The sequence below is a fragment of the Calidris pugnax genome, unplaced genomic scaffold (genome assembly GCF_001431845.1).
Source record: "Calidris pugnax isolate Ruff unplaced genomic scaffold, ASM143184v1 scaffold70, whole genome shotgun sequence".
Taxonomy (NCBI): Eukaryota; Metazoa; Chordata; class Aves; order Charadriiformes; family Scolopacidae; genus Calidris; species Calidris pugnax.
In genome coordinates this window covers 6,386,906-6,413,417 of record NW_015090862.1, presented here as the reverse complement: position 1 = coordinate 6,413,417, position 26,512 = coordinate 6,386,906, and the positions used below count along the sequence as shown (strand labels likewise).

General features: G+C 38.7%; 1 protein-coding gene across 1 annotated transcript in view; it reads right to left on the bottom strand.

Moving 5' to 3' along the window:
- The window catches only part of PRTG (protogenin), a 99,941-nt gene that overhangs the window by 9,948 nt on the left and 63,481 nt on the right, over positions 1-26,512 (bottom strand). Inside the window, exons 16-19 of the mRNA XM_014944301.1 lie at positions 3,834-3,929; positions 3,069-3,255; positions 1,238-1,365; positions 335-505 (exon numbers count right to left, since the gene is read on the bottom strand). Coding sequence (XP_014799787.1) covers positions 335-505; positions 1,238-1,365; positions 3,069-3,255; positions 3,834-3,929 — 582 coding nt within the window. The remainder of the gene's footprint in view (positions 1-334; positions 506-1,237; positions 1,366-3,068; positions 3,256-3,833; positions 3,930-26,512) is intronic.

Genomic DNA, 26,512 nt, shown 5'->3' with positions numbered 1-26,512 from the left:
AAAGAGTCCATTTACAAAATGAACCCATCACAATCATGGCTACAACAGAACTATGATGGATATAATGGAATTTATGAGACATTTTGGTTCACGTGCACACACTGAGCTCCAAAGCAACACATACAGCCCCTCCTCCCTCATCTTCTGGGTGTTAATCAAGTTTTAATACATTTGCATCATAACTGTGGAAATAATTCTAAACTAATTATAACTTTTATGTGAACATTTTTATGAATTTCTTTCTTATTGTAGTCCAAGGGAGCTGAAAGTAGCAAAGCGTCTTATAAGTAGCATCCTTTTTTGCCCGATTCATAGGTTTATGATTTTAGTTTACCTTCTCTGTGCAACACTTGCCATTCCCCGGCAATCCAAGACTTCCTGGATGCATAGAGGATAGTGTACCGTGTAACAACTGTTTCAGGACCATCAGGTGGCTTCCAGGAAACTAAAGCAGTATCATCCTCTATCAAAGTCACCTTCACTCCTACTGGAGGGCCAGATGGTGCTGTGAGAACAGTAACACAATGCTATTAGGCTAACCTAATTTACATGCAATTAAATTGCTCAGAAAGAAACCGATGTGCAGACCTAATGGCTACTGCTACATTCCAGATAAACAACATATAAACAAAGACATATTCACTGCTCCTCAAGAGAAACTCTCCTGTTAACTCTCATCTGGTCAATAGCTTGGCTCTTGTAAGAGCAAATTTCAAATTTTTCCTTCAACTCCAGAAGGAAACAGTTACTGACAAAAAATTGCATCATTACCCTGTGAACAGGTACGTCCCAAACATTGCAATGCTGAGAACACAAAACTGAAGTTTTTGACTTTCACTGACCAAGCTGACAGAAAAGCAAACCAGCAGCTCAGGCAGCAGATGTGCAATATTCTTACAGTGTCTAAGACTTCCGGTTGTTAAAACATGTTTTCATGACACCTATGAATCAGCGACACCTCTTCAATACATATTTTACATTTTTTATTTAAGTTATTTTAATTCAGTGGTTTAAGTATATCACAATTTACTAAAAATCCTTGCTGATGTCAGGTAGATTTCGAAAAAGAATTTCACAGTTCCAAAACATTGATTTTCCTCACAGCATTTTTCTCTCTCTCACTGAAAAGAGCAATATCTGTACCTCAGGAAAGTATTTCTCTCTCCTACAGACAGCTTAAAATTAATAAGCAATTTTTCAGGCCATTTGGTTTCCAGGTCCTCTCTTGGTGCCTTACCTTCTGGAAGGGTAGTATGGTAGACCACTGGACTCCAGGGACTGGAGAGCTGGTCCACATGCAGCCGAACTGCAAATTCATACATGGTTTTTGGCTCAAGACCTTGAACTAACATGTGAGTCTCTGACCTGTACAGATGAAGGAATAAAATAATTAGCAGCAGTTGACCTGAAGATCCCAAACTCAAATGATATCTCTTAGCCACTGTGAGTAGATTCTCACTGTCAGTTCAACACAAACCAGTTCAAGTCCAGACATGTCCACCTGTGCTGTTTACCTCAAAATCTAATTGTACAGACTCTGGAGCTCTCTGGAGGATGTCCTGTCTGCTGTCACTTGACTTGAGCTCAAGTTTTTATCAAGGTTGTTAGGACAGCTGATGCACAAGCAAGACCAACAATATTATTGCCCAGGTCACAAGTGGGTATCCCAAACTCAGCTTTTTCTACATTTATCCAGAGGATACTACATTTCAAGCTGGAGTAACACTTAAGCTACAACCAGCACCACAGCTGAAAAGGTCCATGCTGTTGGCTCCACCAGCTTTTCCTGGATCTGCTTCTCAGTTCACCCAACAGACACGTATGTGCAGCTTCCCCTTTAATGCACAGCCTGCATCGCCTCATGATTAGAGGATGTCTGTAGAATATGAATGTTCCCTATTCATCTTGTAGTCATATTTGGTATTTTATTACTGTAAAATTGATTGTATTAACTGTAATATTGCAATTCACTATTTGATCACAGAGTCAATTGTAGACATTCTGCTTTATTTTGATTCTGAAGGCAGGGGGAAATCTTTCATATACCAGGGTTATATTATATTAACCAGGGTTAATTCCAGGGTGATAATATCCAAGTCGAGGTTAAATCTCAGTTTAAAATGGTGTTACTCTACATACACTGCTTTATTAAATCTCATTTAGTATTTTAATCTTCTATACTGCAAAGGAAGTCACCAATATTTACAATAGTTTCACCCTAACACAAAAAGCAGCATTCATTGCTATGCTCCATATCTCACACTAAGAATTTTACATGGTGATTACACTGTGTCTAATTGTTGAGTCGGGAATGTGTTCTTTGAAGAGAAAACCATCAATATTAGGATCGAAACTATCTTTTTAGACAGCATTTTTCTTATTTAGAAGGCTTCAGTAAACCCAAGTATTGAGGGAGCTACATACATACAGATTCCCTCAACAGCACCATGGCCCCCAGCATCAGCAGCCACAAAGGAGCACAGTCTCCTGCTCCCGTACCACCTGGGCAGAGAGTCGCACACCAGGCCCAGGCAGAATTGCTTCCCTGTCCTGCCATTCTGTGGCTCATGCATTGCTTCTCTGAAAAGCCAGCTGTAGTTCCTACTTGCCTTTTTCCTGGCAGGGTGCCACACAGTCAGGAATGTGGCATTCCCACAATAACATGCTCAACTCCTCAGAAGTCAAGGGTTCTTGTTTCCAGTCTTAAAATCAGAACTAAGTCCCATCTTTGCTCAGACAAGCTACCTATAAAATAGGTAATCTCTTCTGTTTGGCTGAAGAGCTTAAAACTAAATTCAACTTAGACAGCTAAAAAAAACCATTAAAAATTCAAGAGCTTGTCCAGGAATCCAACACATGGATCACAGGTAGAGAGTTAAGCTATTCTACCAACATGCCTTAAATAAACCAAGAAACAACTAGCAGCCACTGGGCAAAACACACAATCATCTAAGGGAGATAAAAGTTGTTACAGTAAAAAGCAGTTAAGAGAGGGCAGAAAGAGCAGAAACTGAGTGGGAAGGATCTAGAAACAGGAAACTAAGACTCATTAGTAGCACTGCACTTACGTTTGAAGGTAGAGAACCAGAGAAGCATTCTGCAGCCCCACTGGGTTGCAGCGGATGGTGTAGTTAATGACTTGCGCAGATGTAAAGGCAGGCCTTCCCCAGTGGAGGTAGATAGAAGATGAAGTGTTAGCTTTGGCATAGAGGTGGTGAGGGGGTGGTGGCGGTGGCACCATGCGATCACGGACAGCTGTTAAAAACAAAAAAGGAGCATGAATTATTTAATGAACTGCATACAGATACTGGTAAGATTTAAGAGACAGGCCTGAGCCCGCAGGTTTAGATCCCAATCTGTCCCTACCCAGCACTACCTGGTATTCAGACCCAGGAATCTGGCTCAAGCTGTTAAACCAACAATGTCACAATAAGTTTATGAGAGATTTGTCTCTTTCCCTTGCCCCTGTTTATAGCTTCTGTAGTCCCACTTGTTTATCCAGAAACAAAGTCAAAACTATAAACAGGGACAAGGGAGAGAGACAAATCTCTCATAAGATACATGATACATCACTGGTAAGATGATGCAGACAATCCAATAGCAGAGGAAAACACGCTTGGTAGCTATCTTGTTTCCTCAGCTGCAGTTCATGAATGCAGGAGATGTGTCTCAGTTGCAGGATGACTGGGATCGTATTTGTCACAGATATGATCTTTCTGGTTCTCTGTTTTACACTGAATTAATTGATTATTTATAGATTAAAAACAGAGAGCTGCTGGAATCTTGAAACAGCTCAGCTCTTAATAAATTCTTCATGCACCTACAACACTTACAGACACATCCTGGAGTGCTGACTGTTTGGTCTGCCTGATAACCTTCTTCCATACTGTTATATGCCAGCAGCCTTACATGATACTTTCTTCTAGGATCTGCACAAAGAGTAAAGGAATAATTAGACACAAGAAAAAAGATAAGGATTTTCAGACTTCTACAGATAGTGAGATAACTTAATTCTCCTGCAAGTTTTGTTCAAAATCTGTCTGCTACAATCAGCAGTCTGAAGAACAGGCTGCATGCCTGTCTTCTTTCCAGATCTTGTGAATTTCCCTGAATCTTTGCCCAGACTGCACTAGAAATAATCACCTATCTCCCAGTCTTGCTTCTGATAGCCTGAAACCGAAATTTGTAACAGGAAACAGTGGGAGCCGCATCAACATCACCTTTCTATCTGTAAATAAATCACACTTTCACAGCTACGGAGCTAGATATAATAGTATTATTCAGCATACTCAAAGTGCTTTCAGTCTGTAATAAAGATTTGTTAAAACAAACAGCATGAGGTCCATAGAAAGCAGCATTTATTTCTGGATAAGCAGGCTGTAATGAAGCAGAGTAATCAAAGCAAAGACAGGACTCAGCAAAGAAATGGGAAATGTTTTGGTTCCAGGTTCCCAGAGGAGACACATAGTGAAACAACAGCGATTGTTAATAATGTCCTTGACTCACAACTTCCACTTCCAAGTGTTTTCTTGAAAGTTGGTTCTGGCATTCTTAGAGGGTCACTAGCTTGAAGGGTCTTCCATTTCCCTTTCTCCGGCCATATCTTTGGGTTACCCATATTGCAGTGTCCTGCTTCTCTCAGTTCTGTTAATGACACGCTGGCCTAGATCCAAGTGAAAAATCACTACAGAGGAATGAGTCAGAAAGGGGCCTTGAGCTTTCAGTAAGTGGAGGTGCTGTGGGGTACCTGCCGGCAGTTAGGAGAGCAAACCACCAGGACGGCCACACTGCTTCTCTCCAGCCTGCTCCCTTGCCGTGCTGTTTGCTACAAATCCCTTCCACACAATGATGATTTCTAAGGTAGTGGAACTTGCTATTAGTATATACAAGCTCTTCTGGGTTCAGCTAAACTTCACCCCAGTGCTGACATAGATATTAGGACATTTTCCTCTCCTGTTGTCATGAACCTACTTCTTTCTGTTAAGATTTTCAGAAGGTCTAGGCAGATGTAATATAACAGTGCTGATCTCGTTTATTTCTTTTTTCTGTGCCCTAAAATACTATCCCTCTCAAAATAAGCTCTCCTCTTTCTCATTTTAGGTGAGATTTGACATGGCCTCTCATGAAATAAACAGGAACACAAATCCCTGACAGTTTTTCACCACAAACAGGACTTTTGTTTATATCGGATCGTTAGCTCCCTCTGCAGCCTCTGCATCAGCAATACAAGCTGCACAACTCCAACTGGATGTTTCTGTAAAGATGGCATAGTAATTTCATAATAATGCGTTTTGTAAAATCTTTTTGTAATTATTTTGAAATAGACAATCATTTTGTGCTGTAGTTATCAACATCAACTTTAAATGAGCTACTGCTACGTATGTTTATTTTTAAAATACTATTTTACCAAAATCTAAATATTGGTGTAAAGGAAAAGGGGCTCTTAAATTTGGATTAAAGTATTTCTTTGATGTGTTTAACACTAATGGTAGAATAGGCAAGAGAAGCCCATTTCCGTTTTTCAAAGAGATTTTAATGTCACAAGTTGACAAGATAAATTACAAAATGTCAAAAAATGAGGTCTTTTTAAAATAGAGTAAAATTATCATTTGAAGTTGTGTCTTTTTTTCACTTTACAATACCACTTTAACAGACAACATCAGTTGTTCCTAATCAAGAAAATACAATCAGAGAAAAGGGGGAGATGGACACAAACACACAGAAAAACCTTAATCATGTGATAAAAGAAAATACGGAATTTTAAAACTGAATATTCAGAAAGAGAGTAAGATATTATATGTAAATCACTGCAATCTCTTTAAAAATTGAAAAAAAAAAAAAAGGACACGTGAAGGGAAGGAGGGAAGGTGCATTTAAAAACACTGAGCCCAATGAACAAGAAGTCATAGTGCCTTATTAAGGTGAATTACAGCACGCATCTCAGAAAAGCAGAAATATGTACCTTCCCAGGCTTCTTAACATATGGTATGAATACATATATTTAGCACATGACTAACATATTGAAAAACAAAGCCAAAATTTTAAAAAGAGGCCATCAAGACATGTTTAGGATTATGTTTTAGAGGTTGTTATAATAATTATCAATTCTCCCATCCATTTGTAGAAAAAACTTGAATTGGGGTTCTATTTAGCGGACCCTTGAACAGATTCCACAGAAACAGGCGGCATCCAGCCGGCCAAGTGTCACAGTCTATCTTTTTCTTTACAAGTTCCTGCAGAAGAGACCCCTGCTGCATTTCCGCAAGACACAGGATGACAGACATGACAATTTATCATCCTGCCAAGCACCTTCAAAAACTTTGTGCCCTTTGAAAGTGGTCACCCAGAACTGATCATCTTCACTGTGAAATGAAGAATAGCTAAGGTCTAGTGCCCTGCTGAGCTGAATGAGGAGCCTGTGAGGTCTGTTTATCCTCATAGCTTCTTTTTTTTTAAAAAAAAAAAAACCTGAATTCCTCATTAACACTTCATTGGGGAAGAGAGAAAGAATAATGGGATGTGTAAGAAAGACAAAAATATAACTCCCACAAAAATTTAAAATTTCTTTCAAAACCCACAATTTTTTATCTTATTTCTAAGTGTTTTTAATGCTCTACATTTAGAAAAAGCACAATGTTGAATACCATTCAACTTACTCTTGTGTAATGCAAGAAGTTTCAAAAAGAATTATCTTTATATAGAACCACGTGTTTAAAGTCTCTCAACTAGGCTCTACCGTCTAAAAAACAAGGTTATTTCCACTGCAGGACATCATGGTTTAATTGGTAGCAAGACTAGTTCAATCTAAAAACGATATCAAAATTTCTAAGCTGTCACACATTACTGCTTCTGTGGTTGAAAAAAACATCTGCTGGTATCTGTAATTCAAAGAGCAACTGAGGAGGGCTGCATTATGTAGCAGCCTAGAAAAGCCAAAATGTTACAATCATCTAAAAAGGAGAATATAAAATAATTTTAAAGATAATTTTAAAGTACTGAGCAGTGAAAGAAATTGATATGAAACTTGCTTTGCAGTTATATGTATAACATTACTGAAGACCAATTCAAGGAACCTGCTGAGATGCTGTTCCATGTTGGTCATAGCTTCACCATATGCAACACAAAATAACAAACAGCCAAAGATCTGCCTCCAGTTCCAGCAGATACTTGCACACTATTATGAAGTGGTGGAAAATAGTTTTTTTGCCTAAAGTATCTTCTGTTTAGAATATTTTTAACAATTGTTAGTTTCGTTTACAGGTTTATTATATGACTTACTCCTCAATTGCAATCCCAGAACAAAAATTGGCATAAATACTTTGATCTAGCAGTTCATCAGCTGGATCAAACACGCAAAGTCAGACACATCCTTAGAGAGAAAACAAACTTTCTTATCTTTAACTAGCCCAGATTATCCTGAATAGTTTACACATAAATCACTGATAAAAGATTGGGGATAGCATGGCCACCTGGGGGGCTGACAGTCTCAAATTTAGTGTATGCCAGCCATGCACACTACACAGCAACAGGAGGCTTGAGAGGCTCAGAAATCAGGGAAGTGAATATTGAGGCCATCAGTCACGCTCATAAGAGACCCAGGAGTAACACATCTTCCCACAGAAGATCACTGCTATTCAGAAACAAATTAGGTGCGGTGCTTTACTCAACACACACATTCAGCTTCAGTCAAAAAGACTCACATAAAGATTTCACCTCTGCATTTTCAAAATTTCCCTAAACAGCCTGGTGACACTGAGTCATTTCAATTAATTCTCTTGCAATTGCCAGCATTTGTATAGTGGTCAAAGGCTTGTTCCCAGACCTAAGGTGAACAGGAACAATTTTGTAGCCTATTTGCCAACTTGCTGAATTTTTGTATTTAATTTGTTTCTGCGGAATGAGGTTTGTTTTGGTTTGGGTTTTTTTAGTGCTGCTGGCAATAGGTTGTTGAAAAATTAAGTGTCACAGCACCTACAGCTTTATAATAGGCATTTTTGTTGTTATTACTTAAATCAGCCAGTGGACACAAAAACTACGCTGTTTGTACAAATCAAGAGGCCACACTTGTTGTTGATATAAACATGCCAGAGCTAATTAATAAATTTGTTGCAAGACTGCCTCTGGAGTACACAGAGACTGTCTTTTTAAAGAGGCTGGCATGTGATAAGGTGGCATGGCTTCACAGGGTACAAGGGATCTGCCTCACACACCCTTTTTATATAACCCAAACCTGTCAGTATTAAAAACACATGAATAACAGTTCAACAAGAGGCACAGATTTCACCTCTGGTAATAACACTCCTATAAAATAAGAGTAAGAAAAAGCTAAATATGCCTTATGTTCATTAATTCTATATTATCATAATAGATACTGTACCAAAAATCTCTGGTTTACAATTTATGTAGGATCAGCCTCATTTTCCTATGGCAGTTTTTGTTGGTAGGTCACTGCTTCCTGGTGACACTCCTTTGGAATCCCGTATCCTGTCATTCATTCTCCCATAAAAATCTGCAGTCAGACCTGCAGATTCAACCCTAATAGGTCTTTCAGCAGCAAGACACATGGGACACCCTTCTCTTTGGTTTGCAGGTCGATGAATAGGTTCTATACCTTATAGGAAAACTATGGCAAAGCCAAATACTGCAAGTATGAGCCAAAAAATCATGGACTGTAACTTGGAAAAAACATTAAACATGACAGTAGCTGAAGCTTGGTAAGAGTTTGGATGACAATGATTTGCTTGTGCATTTTACTGTCCTACTACATCCCTGAGATATAATCTCAGAGATTATATTCAGCAGATAGGAAGTTCATAGCAGTTACTGGTGTTACTGCTGTAAAAAAAGATCCTTCAAGAAAAATGTTACAGTGCATACAGACGTTCCAACTCTGCTTTTGTGACAAGTCATTTAATTTCCCAGCATGGAGGGAGAACCACAGCTGCTTATCGGTCTGGATGCAAGAAACTGCAAGAAACTGCAAAAATATCATGAAGAATTGAGACTTGATTTATTGGCAGTTCTATTGCTCCAGAGTTCATTGGAACATCCACATTTTATTGCACCACCTCAGAGTTACTCAGTATTCTTTACTACTGCCATCAGCCTTGCCTCTACATAAATCTTCCATTTCTCTTTCACTAAGGGGAGAAGTTGCTACTGCAAAGCAGCCGTCAGTCAGAAATACTCATATTTGGATTTTCCCATTTTCTTTTCCAAAACTTAAGTTTTTAATACATTCAAATTATATCTTTTTATTACTTAAACATAGATTAAACACACAGAGCCCATTTTCAAAGCTTAGGAAAATTTAAGTTGTGTAGTAAATGTATACACAATGGCAGGCAAAAGCAGCTACAGAGTTGATACCTTTTCATGTCAGAACTAATTTTAGTGCATGTTGGTGTATTCCATGGAATTCCATTAAGTTACTGTCTCAAACTTAGTTCTTCAGTTCCTCTAAAACATTGTGACAAATACACAAAAACATTGTTCCACAATAGAATAAATGGTGCTTCTGTTGACCCTTACTGGCCCCTGAAATATATCCACTGAAAACCTAGATTTTGCTGGGATGACTGCTGGAGCAGCTCATTATTTGCAGGAAGGCTGGGGGAAAAATAGTGAAAAAAAAGTTCCTCTGTTTTGAAGGCATTTCCCTAGTGATAAAAGCGACATGGGGAGAGGAAGGCACATCTCTCCAACCAATGTGTGTTAGCTCCATCTGGTAGAGTTATACCTCATTACTGCCAGATGGTGTCCTCATGCACTTCCAAGGAACACAGCTGGAAAAACTAGCAGCATCAAAGATTAAATGCCTGTATTAGCAGTTAAACAACTAAAACCAAAAATGTGATTCTAATCACTTTGCAGCTGGTGAAGTACTTTTTTAATGCAACTACCTCACTCTTAAATGACCAAGATAGCACAGATTGAACTTTTAGGAAACGTTTCTAAGAACAATAATATCATTTCCATATTCACAATGGAGCAAAGATTCCATTCTCAATGCATTCTCTTACAGCATTAAAACCCTATAAACTTAAAGCAGCACGACACTAACAACACAGCCAATGAAAAATCCTAATCCATACATAATTTCATCCCCCCTTCTCAAAAGAATACGTAGAAATGTATATGTCCTGATTACATTTTAACACCATCTTCAAATCAGTTTTCTGCAAAACACAAAACTGCATTTATCCCATTCAGATTTTGATAGTTTGGCTTCATACGATTCTTCTATTCCAGGTAAATTTATAGCACTAAAGGTAAGTATAAAAGCTGTAACAGCAGGTTCCACAACCACACTGTACACACGAGACACACTTTGGGTAACCGTTAATTCAGCTGAAGCTTATATTGAATACAAAATGTAGGGTCCTGGGTCAAAAGTGTTACATAGCTGTGTTTGTCGATATCAACACAGCCAAAATTTTGGCTTTCTGGCTAATGCTTCATAGAAAGTATCTGTTTACAGGCTACTTAGCCAAGGTTACAAGAGAGTGTAATATTGCAACCCCTAAAAGCCCTGTCATTGTTTCTTTCAGCTGCTGCATGTTTGTGAAGCTCCAAAGGCCTTGAAAGGAGCCAGAGCAGAGCCAACAGGTCAGGGCTAGATAAAATTAAGAAAGAATCCGAGGTCAGACCATGAAAGAACTTTTTTTTTTTTTTCCCACCCCTCCAGAACAGTGAGCCCACCTCCAGCAGCCTTTCATTCAGTCCTGATAAGAAGAGACGGCACTCCACAATCTGGATTTCAGACTTCTTAAGTCCTCTTTGGAGAGAGGAAAAGATAAGGAAGCCCAAAGAAAATGGACATTTTACTATCATTTACTGTTGACTCATTAAGTTTGGATACTGAACTTACTTTCATACCAGTTTTGAACACCCTCATTCTCAGCACTTTCAAAGGAAAATGTTGGTAGAAATAAAAGTATTGGGGGCTGTGTTCTTGCTTCTAAAAGAATTAGGATTGCATAGAATTTCTAGAGAAAAAAACCAAGAGTTTGGTGGCTTGGTGTTCTGAGTCAAGTTCAGCAACTAGAAACAACTTCTTAAGCTACATCCAATATGGCAATTCTAACAGCTGGGGAAGGGGATAAGAAAAACGTTTCTGCTTTATTCTAGCTTACACACAAAATTTTAAATAATACTTTTCTCCCTTCAATTAAAGGTATCAAAACCACACTACACTTAGAAGGCTGAAAAAATGGTTGTTCTAAGCACAAAACTTCTGTGGCCAAATGTCCATTTTTAATTTAGTCTTTTGTGCTGCTGGATTTTTTGTGTAACCTACAGGTCCATTGTTGGGTAGTGGTCCGGCTGGATAGCTCATTGGTCTGGTTTGCCAGGGTGACTGCGCTGCCCCCAAGCCCGTCCCTCCAACACAATAAACTCCAGATAATTATTCAAAGAAGAGGCCAGCAGCATGGGCTGCTCTGACATGGGGTCATGGCCTTTGACATCGAATCTGGGGCTAGCCAAAGTCTGCTCCAAGCAACAGAGGTCCAGGGGAATTATTAAGGGGGAAGGGTGGGAAAGGAAGAGCACTGAGAAATACTATCCTTAAAAAATGTACTTTTGAAGCAAAGTAATGTAAATACAGCAGAAACTTATTAGGAAAATAAGCAAATACATTTCAAATATACTAGACGAAAGGGATGGAGAGAAACGCATCAAGCCAAACAGTAACATAAAGGCGGGAAGTAGAAGGATGGTACAGATTCTGGTCTGTTCCTCTCAAAAGCAGGTATTCCCTCTCAGATTTTCAGTACTGGATTTTATTTCTCTTTTCTAAAAAGTGCCTTTTTACCTTGCTCAAGTAGATATGATTAAGCAAATAAACATAGTTTAGCAATCCTGTTCTATTATGGTTTTTAAAATCTTACCGAGGCTCTGGGTATGTAATCTCTAAGCATTATTACTAGTTTCAGATAATAATGTTTAATTACTTCTATTTTTAAAGGAATTAGAATTTCAATTGATCACACATTTTAAATAACTAGTTTTTAATATCAGATTAGAATAGCTTGAGAGGTTACAAATCACTGACATTTTACATCTCACGGTTTCTTTTCAATTTAAAGGTAACTTTAACCAGTTAGATAGAACAAAGACTGTCTGTGATACTCATGTTTTCCTTTGCAAACCAAATAACTGAAGTAGAAACTGAGCAATTTGTTCTTTGTACAACATTGTAAAAGTTTATTTTGGTAGAAACTAGAACATATGACATATGTGAATTGATCCAGCTAAACGGTCTGGCTTTCCACGGCTTTGGATGGCTCGCGCTTATTTGTCTAAATCTGAAAAGGGTCTGTATCCCTTTTGTAGCTTTGCGCTATCCCCTTCGAGGGCCCCAGGACAAACAACACCTCACACCCCCTTGCAGTAAAAACATCACCTCTCCTACTGCCCGCCATCAGCAATAGCAGCTTTATACAAAAACCGAGGGGGGAGGGCTACCAGGGCAGGATGAATTCCCAGCATACAGCATTTTGGCCTTTTGGAGACTACAGAAGCAAGAGAACTATCTTTTCTTTTTAATCTTTTTAAAAGAAGTGAAGCAAATCTCAAGGATTTTAAGTTTGCCCGATTTCCTTAGGGCCTGCAATGTTTTTCATCAGTCCTTATGTTTCTCTTGCGCTTTAGAGAACTGTTAAATCGCACAAGCAAAAAGCTCTCTTCCAATATTATTCTAACAACACACTCTAAAACCAGCAGACACCCTTATGTTAACTAGCCTGGCTCACCGTTTTCAAAGTGAGCCCTCAAAAGCTAACTTGAAAGCAATACCAGAGGCCTGGACAAACACCTAATTTTGATCTTTTGTGCTAGTCTTTTCTTCTGAGAGACCTTTTCTTTTGTTGCTGCCCAGTGGAAAGCACATAGCTCATTGGTCCTGCTTTGAAAGATGAGAGCACTGCCCCTCAGTCCACCCCTCGGAGCACAATCACTTTAATGGAATTATGTAGAGAGGCCATCTCTGGAAGAAGAAAGGGAGAGCGAGGGGGGAGGGAAAGAGTGTCCGAAGGAGCCAGCAGAGCCTTAATTACCCCTAGTTACTAACACAGATATGTCCACCGAGAATTCACGCAGTGGTCCAAATAGGATGTACCAATCCGTACAACAGGTTCCCTTACATAAAGCAACTGACCCATGCAGGACTGACACAACAGTTAGGGAATCAAACATTACAGTTCAGGGAGAAAAAAAAAATACTAAAAAAAAAAAAAAACCAAAAAAAAAAAAAAAACCAAAAAAAAAAAAAAAACCAAAAAAAAAAAAAAAACCAAAAAAAAAAAAAAAACCAAAAAAAAAAAAAAAACCAAAAAAAAAAAAAAAACCAAAAAAAAAAAAAAAACCAAAAAAAAAAAAAAAACCAACAAAAAACCAAAAACCAACACACCCCCTCTCTCCCAAAATGCTGCTACAATCACACCTCAAAACAAGAGTGTGCTATAAAAAGTTCTTTGGCAAAAGATGGAAGGGATTGAAAATATGATCTCCGCAGTGAAGACCAACATTTCTAGGTTGCACATGGGAAGGAAGTTTAGACAATTTGCCTGACTTTCACGCTAGGAGGAATGCTTCCAGAAATGCATCTAAACACAAAGTAAATCAAACCTGGTAGAATGCTTGTTAATATCATTTTAGATACCAGGCTCTATCACACATACGCACTGACTGCCCGACATCCAGCATCACCTTACAAACAACACATTTTTACACAACGACAAAGGCAATCTGTTTGCAGTGCCCAAACTTTCCCCTGAAGCTATGAAATAAATTTTCTTTCAGAACCAACATTTTCTGCTGGTCTGTCATGGACTCCCCATGCCATTTTGACCCTTTTGTGCGGCAGAATGAAAACACTATCTATCATTACTTGCACCACAGTGACTTTCTAGGAGGTGCACAGTTTCATTGCAAAAACATCTGTGGTCTGGTGACTCTTCTCAGATCTCAAGCTTTAGGAGTTGTGCTGTTGCAAGCATGACTGCAAGATGCAAAAGTTTCAGGTAGGCATCTAACAATCAATCTGGTGCTCTCCTCCTTGAGGGCAACAAGGAACTGCACTAAAACACATTCAAATTGCTAGATGTAAAAACAAGTCAGTCATGACAGGAAAACAAACAAAATATATGCAAGTAGAAACCACCACTGTATTTTTCTTAAGGCAAATATTGGCAGCATAGCCTATATCCAGCTGCATCTATAATTAGGGCCCTAACTTGAGTGGGACATTCTGTTATTGCAGGTGTCAAGGGCCATGTATGCTCCCGCTCACACAGCTCTTCCTTCTATTTGCCAGACACCAGGCCGTGGACATGCACCTACTAGACAAGAGAGATACCCAACTACAGGCGGTGTCCAGGGGTTTGCTGGCATGTCCAGTTGTGTGAGCACTGAACTATTATTATACAAGATGCTTTGCAGATGTAAATAAAGCCACTGCTTAATGAAGCTCAAAATTTGGCACTCATTTGAAGAATACAGGGTAGAGGAGCAAGTTAACCTAGAAGGCTGACAAGTTTTATAGTGAATTTGCTAAACTGACACATTTGTCATAGGCTGCCAGTTAGTCTGATACATATTTACTGCTTCTACTATGACAACTCTCATACTTCATTTGCTGAAGTTAAATCCAGATGCATTAAAAAGGCTTAAAATAAAAGGCTGGCATCAAGCTTCCTTTGTGCACTACTTTTAATGCAAAGCATTCATGGACAACTCAGCATATAATGCTAAACATATTCCAATTACCCAGGTTAATAAACCAGGAAGCAGGGGAAGCAGCTAATAGCACTCGTAAAGAGTTCATCTCAAGTGCCATAGCTCAGCAGGTAATTTCACCTGAAGTGTGGTGGCACGAGGACACAGGTCTCCGTTTCCTCAGCCACGACATGCATTGCAGTATCTCTCTCCAGACATGAACATGCCTGTTACTTCTCCCTTGCTATCTTCTTAGATGCCTCATTCTCTACAGTCTCTCTGGTTGCATATCTCTGACATTTAGCAAGGGAATTCATTTTAATTACATTTAGATTACGCTGAACAACCTCCCTAGAGGTTTGGCACAGCAGTGTTATTTTTAGCCTTTGCATTTTCATTCAGCACATCCTGGACTTCTAAAACATGCCCTGAAGAAAATTTCCATTTGTAATGATAATAAAAGTATCCAGGACTCTACAACGTCCTTGGCTCTCATTTGCACTGCTGTAATATTCAGTGCCACACTGGCATGAGCTATTCATAATTAGTTTTGTGGTAGCATAGCAATTTGCACAAAAAAGTTTATTAAAAGAACACAGTAGGTGTCAGCTTGCCACCAGGCAATGAATATACACTTATATTCCTTCTTGAATGCCTTCACTAAGCTTAAATTTGGTAGAAATACCCATCTAGAAGAACAGGAGAATTTGCTTCTCTGTAAAAATTACACTAACTTTTCATCTCCGCACTGATTCCACCTAAAACAATATTTCTATGGCATCTTGAGGTCATCTCTTTCCAGGCCAGGACTTTGTTCCTCTAAGAGAATTCACCAGAAGGATTACTCAGACTATATTAGTAGCAGCAGCTGTGCAACTTAATGTTGTTGTTGCTTTTAGTTAAATAGATGTTAATGGTTTATTTGAAGACTATTTAATTAAAACCAATTTCTGGAACAGTGTTCTTGAGAGCACCATAGACAGATCTTGCAGGTGGTGTAAAGAGATTAACATGTGCATTCTGAATTTGGACCTAATATTCACAGGAGCTCAAATCCTTTATTCAAGAGTAATGCTCTGAACTGGGTTCTGAGTACTAATACCCTTCTACAAAAATGTTGTTTAACGTCCCTACAAAGATGCATCTAAACAAAAAGAGTAGCCTGAAACTTCTGAAAAGTTTTTGCTCTTCTGGTTGATAACACGGCATCTACTATTTCTTTTACACTTGCTGGTGTTTTGTAAAAAGCATATTTTTTCCCCCACTTGGAAACGGATTATGACATGTTCTTAATGTAAATACTACTTACTACAGGTATATACTACTGTACTTTAAAGGATGCTCATAATAGCACAGAATAGCAATAACAACATGGAAAAGTAAATTACAACTTTGCAGAATCTGGAATAGAATTTCACACATTGTGTCCCTTTTTCCAATAATACTTTTTTATGTGTGTAAAGTATTTTCCATAATTATATACAAGGGAATTTGGTCTGGCTTAATTTTTTCCTTCAAAATGTTTTTCTTTTAACTTCCTTTTTTAACAAACAAAATCACTTCTCACAGGAACCAATGCTGTTGTCATCAAAATGTTTGACCACAGACCAGCTGTAATTTAAATCTTTTGCTACACCTGCTGTATTTTTTAATTAGTTTTGTGAAGGACAAGCATTGAATACATATCAAACACTGCATTAACAAACGGAAAGGTACAGAGTAAAAGACTAGGAGACTACTCATAATCAAGGTTATTTTTGTTGTCTTTCCTAATGCATTCAAGATTTAAATCTGTGCTATATTACTATCTTGATTGAAAAAGGGAGAACAAAATTATCTCGATGTAATTCCTCTGCATATGAAGTTTATACAACACTTAGAAAATGGAAAGCAGTCTGACTGATTGATTACTTAAGTAAAATAAACACACAGCTACTTAACTCTTAGCTAGCTATCTTCCTTTATACAATTAAAAGGGTTTCCCATCATTAATTCCGTTTTACAAATGCTAAGTTGAGGCTGCAGCTTGATGAGCATGGTAACCCAGCATTAGCCACCACTGCTGCTGAAAGAAGCCAGCCTGCTTCCTCTCACCCTGCAGCCACTTGCTCCTGCCACAACCTTCATTTGCCAAGTTATTTTCCATTCAGGCCAGCTTCCCACCCTGTCCCTGTGCAACCACACAAGCGCTAACACAAGCGCAGAGAGGAGCAGCACAAATGAGCACAAACAGGTACACAAGGAAAAAGGGGTTCTTTCTTCCACAAGTGCCAGCTTTTGCGACTTTATCATGCTCCAAGCTGCACTTTGATCAACTCTGAGAACTAAGCGACATCCCAAGGTGACAGAGCGAGTCACTGGCAGAACCACCTCATTATTCCCAGCTGAGACCAGCTGGTTAGGACACATCACAGCCACCATGGGTCTGCTTCATCTTAGGCAGTCTGGTGAAATCACAAGCCTCAAACCTGCTCACACAAAACTTCCAATTTTAGAATAGCTGTGTTATGAATTTATTTATAAAAGAAGTTTCCCTCAAGGGGGAGCTGTTATCTAATAGACTGAATGCAAAGCTGGAAATCTGAAAATTTACAGCTCAGTTCTGTCACTGATTTCGGGGATATCACATCATACTCAGTTTAAACCATCAGTACCTGAGCAACTCCAGGAACACGGCCCTTCTCTTCCTTGTGTTTCAGTAACCCAGTTTGTAAGATGGGGCAGTGAACACTCATCCACCTATGAAACTCATTGGAATGGTTACAAAGTGCTGGAAGAACGCAGCATGTATTATTAGCAGAAATAATAAAGAAAAGTGGAAATATGAATAACTAACTAAAGTGGGTTTTTGTCACATCACTCCAGGCAACGTGCTTTAGCTGCCTGGCACAAGGGACAACACAGGCTCTGGGGTCCCACACGGGAGATGATGCCTGGCTTCCAGAAGAGGGAAGAGGACCCTTCAGAGGCTGATCTTCCAACAGGGAGGATCAAGCAAAAGAGGGAGGTATAGGTTGTGCTGGGCCAGCTGGAGTACCCTGCACTTGTGCCTGCACTCTGAATCATTCTAATCACTTCTCTGTCCTACAGCTAGACTGTGCTTTGGTGCTTTTCTTCAGGTATTTTACTGGGTTGATTGGAAGCATGATCTGGCTGTCACTTCTGAAGGAGAGGGATGATCATCACTGCATGTGACAGGTCTCTTCCTATCACGGCCCACACATACCTGTCTACTCTGCTTGGGTAACATACAAAGACTTAATACATCCAAGCCACCTCTGAGCAAAGTTTTCCAGCACAAATAACTGGTAGGGAGTGCTACAGCTATGAGTTTTCCAAAGCAAGTGGCTGTCACTGAGGCAACAAGGACTGATGGGAAACTATGAGAAATTAGATAAAGGCAGGTAAGAAGCAGTAGGAAGGCAGCCAAAAGACACAAACAGAGAAAAAGGCTAGGTTAGGCCAACATTAACAATTATAATGAAAATAAAAATTAATACAAAGGACTAATACAGTAAGAGGTATGCTTTTGATGGAGAAGTGCTGGACTAGACAAAGAGGATCAGGAATTCAGAAGATATCCTATTTTTCTCCCAACAGCCTCTATATACACATGCAAACATAGACACACAGATACAAAGCCAGGCAACCAGCTGTGAGCACATCCCTCGCTGCATCTTAAATATACAGAGGAGAAGGTGGGGAATCGATGGGTAAATGGACACAAGGCACAGTAGTGCAACACATACCCATCTGCCTCACTTGCCCAAAGACACTGTCCTACTCCACTGCTTCTAAACATCTCCAGTTCAACTACCTTAAAAAAAGCCCTGGGATCTGATATGCAGACCACATCTTCAAGATGTGTTGATATACAATATTTTATGTCTCCTCCTTTGTCTGTATATACAAATGTCAGTTGTAAAGAGCCACAGCACACACAACTGGATGCACACAAGAGGCAGAAAACTCAAGTCTTCAACTGATCTACCAAACAGCATCAAGAATGTATTTCCTTGTCCCAGCTTCTTCAGACATGTGCAGTAACAAGTATCTTTATTCTGTAATGATAACCAGCTTGAGTCAGGGTACAATATTCAGTTATGATAATGGTAAAAACACTGTGGAAGTGAGTATAAATGCAGAAATAAACTTTTTAATGCAAAACTTATTTCTATTAAGCTTTTTTCCCAGATGCAAAAAATCACAAGTTTGGAAGAGAAGTTTCACGGCAAGAACTGCTTCTTCCAAAACAAGATTGTTTTTTCACCCACTTCCCGCATACCCTCCCTACAGAAGAACGCAGCATGTATTATTAGCAGAAATAATAAAGAAAAGTGGAAATATGAATAACTAACTAAAGTGGGTTTTTGTCACATCACTCCAGGCAACGTGCTTTAGCTGCCTGGCACAAGGGACAACACAGGCTCTGGGGTCCCACACGGGAGATGATGCCTGGCTTCCAGAAGAGGGAAGAGGACCCTTCAGAGGCTGATCTTCCAACAGGGAGGATCAAGCAAAAGAGGGAGGTATAGGTTGTGCTGGGCCAGCTGGAGTACCCTGCACTTGTGCCTGCACTCTGAATCATGCTAATCACTTCTCTGTCCTACAGCTAGACTGTGCTTTGGTGCTTTTCTTCAGGTATTTTACTGGGTTGATTGGAAGCATGATCTGGCTGTCACTTCTGAAGGAGAGGGATGATCATCACTGCATGTGACAGGTCTCTTCCTATCACGGCCCACACATACCTGTCTACTCTGCTTGGGTAACATACAAAGACTTAATACATCCAAGCCACCTCTGAGCAAAGTTTTCCAGCACAAATAACTGGTAGGGAGTGCTACAGCTATGAGTTTTCCAAAGCAAGTGGCTGTCACTGAGGCAACAAGGACTGATGGGAAACTATGAGAAATTAGATAAAGGCAGGTAAGAAGCAGTAGGAAGGCAGCCAAAAGACACAAACAGAGAAAAAGGCTAGGTTAGGCCAACATTAACAATTATAATGAAAATAAAAATTAATACAAAGGACTAATACAGTAAGAGGTATGCTTTTGATGGAGAAGTGCTGGACTAGACAAAGAGGATCAGGAATTCAGAAGATATCCTATTTTTCTCCCAACAGCCTCTATATACACATGCAAACATAGACACACAGATACAAAGCCAGGCAACCAGCTGTGAGCACATCCCTCGCTGCATCTTAAATATACAGAGGAGAAGGTGGGGAATCGATGGGTAAATGGACACAAGGCACAGTAGTGCAACACATACCCATCTGCCTCACTTGCCCAAAGACACTGTCCTACTCCACTGCTTCTAAACATCTCCAGTTCAACTACCTTAAAAAAAGCCCTGGGATCTGATATGCAGACCACATCTTCAAGATGTGTTGATATACAATATTTTATGTCTCCTCCTTTGTCTGTATATACAAATGTCAGTTGTAAAGAGCCACAGCACACACAACTGGATGCACACAAGAGGCAGAAAACTCAAGTCTTCAACTGATCTACCAAACAGCATCAAGAATGTATTTCCTTGTCCCAGCTTCTTCAGACATGTGCAGTAACAAGTATCTTTATTCTGTAATGATAACCAGCTTGAGTCAGGGTACAATATTCAGTTATGATAATGGTAAAAACACTGTGGAAGTGAGTATAAATGCAGAAATAAACTTTTTAATGCAAAACTTATTTCTATTAAGCTTTTTTCCCAGATGCAAAAAATCACAAGTTTGGAAGAGAAGTTTCACGGCAAGAACTGCTTCTTCCAAAACAAGATTGTTTTTTCACCCACTTCCCGCATACCCTCCCTACATTTGCCACAAAAGTGTGACTCCAGACAGCTTGAAAAAAAAAAAAACACCAAAACCCACAACAAAACAAAACATTGGCTTTTCCACAATTGCATCTTTTCCCAAAATAGAAATATGCTTCTGTTAGCAATAATGCCTTCATGGCAAATATATAACCAAGGTGTTACTCAAGGCAGGAAAGCTACCAGAAAACATATTAGCTTAGCTTTAGAAGTGCATTTGCTTATCACTAACACAGAATTTGCAAAGAGCCTCTACTATTATCTTTCCCATACAACTATCACAAGTGGTAACATGACCCCAAAAAAGTTAATGAAAAAAACCTCAGGAGAAATAAGTTAACATTTTGATCACAACATTTGGATTGTTGTTAAACAAAGGAAGAAAATAATTTTTTTTTAAAAAAGGGAAAAAAATTAAGAAATCTAACTAGCCCTGTACAGCAAATGTTTTCTTCTGTCCACTCTGAAGTCTCTTTCATGTGCTAATGGTGGCATTTTTTTAAACTCTTCCCCTTTGACTTACTCAGACCTTTAAGGACCTCACACATCTAATGGTTCCTCACATTCACCAAGAACAATCAAGAGAGGTCTGGGGGTTGACATGCAGTATGATTAATGGACAATGTTGATTTAATTTCCTATAACAGGAGTTTTCTCTAAGCTTTCTCCAAGGAGCAGTTTCTTTGCAATCCAGGACTTAAGTATTTTACTAATGAAGTCCAATAAATAGCAAATTAAATAACGCTGTCTCCCAGAGACAAATCCTGCCATTTCAGGAAAAAGGAAAAAAAACCAACCCAAAAACCAAACACAAAACCCACTAGCAACCACCGTTTTTAAGTTCTGTTTAAAGCTAAAAGAGGTTGTATAGCGGGAATGTACATACTTATTGGGCACTTTTTTGTGTGGTTTATTTGTTGTTTTCTTTAAGAAACTGAAGCAATTATCTGGTCACTCCTGCCACTGTTAACCTGTTAACTGCTTGCTCGTTTTTCTCTTTAAACTGGGGTACACATTTAACTTAATTTCCACTTCCAAGAAATTAGTCTTTATTTAATGATCCCTCTTACATTATAGCTATAAAAATGCCTATTCGTTATAATATATAGAAACATTTCAAAAGCAACTTGGAGGGTTTTTACTTAAAATAATTTAAAACTTTCTTGATGTAAAGAGTGATCAATATGTCCTTTTCATGAAGCAAATTTTAACCTTCAGCTCCAGCAAACGAACAATGAAACACTATTTGCATACATCCTAACTGTTACTCAATCAACATGACACAATTTCCCAACTGAATTCCCACACAGGTTTAGCTTTAAATGGTGGAATTTCTACTCTGAGAACACAGGGCAGCAGAGAGCATTTCCTGGAAGATTCTAATCACTTTCCCACCACTGAAAATTTTACCTTTAAATACTTTGAAGATGACTTATTTTGCTTTATTATAGTTATCTTGCCAGAGTGCAAAAAAACTCCCCCTCCTATTCCAAGGCTTTGCAGTACCCTTGATTCCAGTTCTTCGAGTTGTGACACAATTAGTCTGATGTCCTAAGACAAAAAACTGCATCTGACTCAGTTATGGTGACAGTTGATAAAGAGACAGAAAGTCTCTCAAGAACAGGCAACAACCCTCCATGCTAGTGGAGCGGGCCCATGGAACATCACCTCTCCTGTTGCCTTAGTGAAGCCTGTATCTTTACATTTTTACCTTTAAAATTGCTACAAGGCATTGTCCCATGAAATAATGAAACTTCCCTCATCCTGACAGCTCCCACTATCTCTTTAGAGAGCCAGGCTTAACTGGTCTTAGCACTCTATTTTGTTTTTTGAAGTACAGTACATTCAATCTTTACTCTGCACTTGGGTGTCTCCTCCCTCACCATGTCCTTCCCCTTTAAAGAGCCACTAGCTTGGGAAGTTAAAATTAATTACTGCAAAAGTCAAGGCATGTTTAAATGAGGATGTCAGGACTATTTTTCCCAGATAAACAGATTCAAACTGGAACAGTTCAGAGAACGTGTTCAAAAATGTTACATAAAAATGTATGAGGCAATCCTTCCAATACACAATCTACCTGTTTCCGAAAGATTTTAACTAAGAGAGCAAGAATGCACCTTTCTGACCCGATATTAGGTGCTTAGCATGTAGACAAATTAATAACTTTCCATGAGTTTTAGAGCCATTTCAAGACTCCACAGTCAATTCAAAGAAAGCCTAGAGATTCCTCTTACTGTCTGTCATATGCAACATTTTAATCAGCACCAAAACTAGTTATGCTGCTAATGCAGATGTAACAGATTTCAGTATTCCACCATCCATCACCATTTGAAGTTGATTATTGGCTAAATCAGTAAACTATTGAGAGGCTTGATGGTATAATTTAAAATTGACAAATACATTAAACAGTAAAGCTTTCCATTACAAATGAACTCTATGAAAATAACATTTACTTTCAAAAAACAAAAACATGCACAGAAGTAACTGTTATGAATTAAAAAAATAATTGATAAATCTAATTTCTTCAATAGAAGCAAACAAATGCTGTCAGAAAAACTACACAACAAAATAATATTTTCCTTTTTTGTAAGTGAAATTAAAGTGAAAATTTGTAATTATGACACAAATCTGCTATAGCACACAGTGCAAGAGAAATAACAGCAGAACTAGACAGGAAGGAAGGCACTACATTTTTACAGATGTGGCACTTGAACTGCATAATAAGCACACGGCATTAGCAGCTGATAGTTAACTGGCCTCTCCTCAGCAAATCTGCTCAGAACAAGCTGATATTTATCTAGGATTCCCACTCAGTCGTGTGTAAGAGTGCTTAAATAAAGCTGAACCAAAGGCACAGTTGTAATGGATGCCATGCCAATAAGCTCTAACAAAGGGCCACATAGTTAAAGACGAGCTTCAGTTTTGCTCAGTAAGAATTCAACTTAAAACATGCTCAGTAAGAATTCAACTTAAAACCCGAGTGAATCAATTTTGCATCTAACAGAGTAGTTCAGTATTTTTCTTCCATAAGGAAGGCATGAGCTAAGTAGGCGAGTCTGTGAATCAGTTTGTCTGGTCACCTCATGTCAGTGTATTTGCACTGTACAACCTCCTGATATTTCCTGCTTGCTTGTTCTGGTAGACGTCAAGCTGCACATGGACCAGCAAGTACATAATCAGAAACCCTGCATGAGACAGAGGTTTGATTTCTTCCCTGTCTCTGCCAACCAACCTAGCTCTTATACAAGCAAGAATATGAATCTAGAAGGAGCTCTCTGCTACAAGCCTATCTAGAAAAATTACTAGCACTGACATGCACTGGAAATAAACCATCATGTGACAGTTTACAAATTACAACAAGAAAAAAGAATAAAAACTAGTTTGATCTCTATTTACACTTACAGCATGTAAAATGCAATGTGGTTCCTTATATAAAAGAAGTAAAAGCTTAACATAGCAGCATTTGCTTTGGTATTTTGCAGGTAAAAAAGTTAAAGGATAATAAAGCCCCCTCCCTTCCCTCTTTTAATCTGTAAGGGTTTCTCCCCCTCCTCATTTAAACCCTTAAAAAAAAACATGGAAAAAAATTATACGCAGATATGCCATGTCTGCATCTGGAAGACAGGCTCATTTAGAGTGGTGACAGGTCTGCCCTTCATGATTATGAAGTAAGGAATGTGTGTCTTGTTTACTGATGTGTAGGGGAAGCGCACTATCATACCAGGACTAGGCAAGAGCTCAGGTTTGTTAAGTACAAACACACATAAACTGCCATGTCTGTGACAGAGAGAGAGGTCACAGTTAGCTGAGGAAGAGGTTTGCTTTTAAACATGCCCAGTCTGCTTCTAGAGCTTTTGCTTTTATTACTGTGCAATATGACCAATTCCTCCTCCCCTCTCTCAGCAAATCCCTTATGTTTTAGCTGATAAGTAGTAGTAGCAAGCCTGTTACACACAATCAGGAGAATTGACAGATAAGAGGTTTAGTTTAAGGATGTAATCAGCATGAGTAAACACTAGACTGACCCAGCTGTAAACAGTGGAAATAAATGATAATATTTGTCCTGGTCACCTACTGAGCTATTAGACACTTTTCACTATGTAACAATGTAAACATAATGGCTACAGTATATATAGCATACAGTGCTATCATCTCGTTTTCCAAGCAAGAAAACTGAGCTTTTTATTGATCTTTATTAAGAACTAAAGTAATTTCTGATTACTTTTTTTAAACAGAGCTGTAGTTTGTTCAAATCAACATTTCATTAACTGCAAATGTCTGATCTGATATAAAACACCTCAACCAGAAATAGAGTACATATGTAATACTAGATTTTCTTGAATGCCATTTGAGAACAGTTAACTATGAAATAATTAAAAAAAAAAAGACTGAGTTTCAAGGGAAAAGACCTGTGTTTTTTTCACATCATCTTATGAAACTGGAGGAATGCCTGGGTCCTTGAATTTGTATGGGAATCCCAAGCTAAATTTCCATGGGAACGTATAACCAAAAGGCAGTATCAAGTCCCCCATACAAAATTTTGGATATCCTAGAATGTTCAGATAGAAGTATGTAAGACTACATTCTGATACCAACAAAACCTGGGATAAAATTGAAATTATAGCCCTAGCTATCAGAAATAACTACATTAATACATGTAATGCTCTCCCAGTATTCCCTCTCAATATTAAACCATTTGCAGTTTGCAGCGTAAGAAAGATGTCATCAGATTTTTTTAAATTTACATTTTTCTAGCATGTCCACTTGCAATATAGTGCAAACAACACTGCTATGTCATATCTGACCATCATATCAACTGCTTTGCAAACCTTCATAACACTTTCATAGAATTATTACAAGAGACACTTGGGTAAAGTGCATCAGGCAGTTTAATTGGAGAAATTCTTCGTATTGGCTTTTCTTACACACCTTTATTCAATTTCTATAGATTGTAGAATCACCTTGTCATCTTTGCTGCTCTGGACTCAAGCTCAGCTATAATCACGGTTGTAAGGCAATATAAATAGATCCAGGAGAAATTAAACAACTGAAGGCCAAGTCTCTGGGGTACTGCTAAGTGTAGTAGGTAGTCGGCTACTTCTTCAGCACAATCCCCCTTTTCAGAGGAGAGTGCCACACAGGGTCACGAAATGTGTCTTTGTGTCACTTAGACTTTGACAAACTCTTCACTTGGAAATTTGGTCCAAGTCAGGGGTTGTGGGCGGTGAGGAAATGTACTTTCCCTTATTTCTCCTCTCTGCAACTAGAAGAGCTATGACACAGAAGAGCTTATGGGCAGGGAAGTTTTTCTGATTAAGACCAAATTTTTTGGAGTAAGTTGCACAAATGAACCTGACAGAATCTAATTATTTTTCCAAAAGAACTAGATTGGGAAAGGGGAAAATTCCACTGGGTAATGTAAAACTGGAGTACCAGGAGAAACAGCAAGAGGTTGTGATGCCCCTCATGCTAAGCAGCTTATGTGACCCCAGGCAGCATAGAATAAGCTTTCCCAGAGAGATAGCTTGCAGGCTCTCCAAGCCTCAAAGGAATCACCAACTTTTTTTTTTTTTTTTTTTTTTTTTTTTTTTACTCTGTGTGCTCTTAATAATTGCTGGGAACCACAGATTTCTGACTTGTGCATTTTCCATTGCGAAGAGAAAGAATGTTGGCATGAGCACAGATGTGTTATGTCCTAGATAATCAAGTATAAAAATAGTAAAACAATGGCCATTTTGGCATCCTGCACTCAGTTAACTGCCTTTGACTCCAAGCAGCACTGTACATTACCCATAGTACAGCTTCTGTAAAATACTAATCCCTAGTGTCAGATTTGCACAGTGAAATGTAGCAGCCTAGACTTACCCACTCTTTCAACTTACTTATCTTGTATTTTTGAAACATCACAATAAGACAAAAGCCAAATCTAACCTTCTGAGAACAAAAGTATATTCTACAGCTTTGCATCACAAAGGGA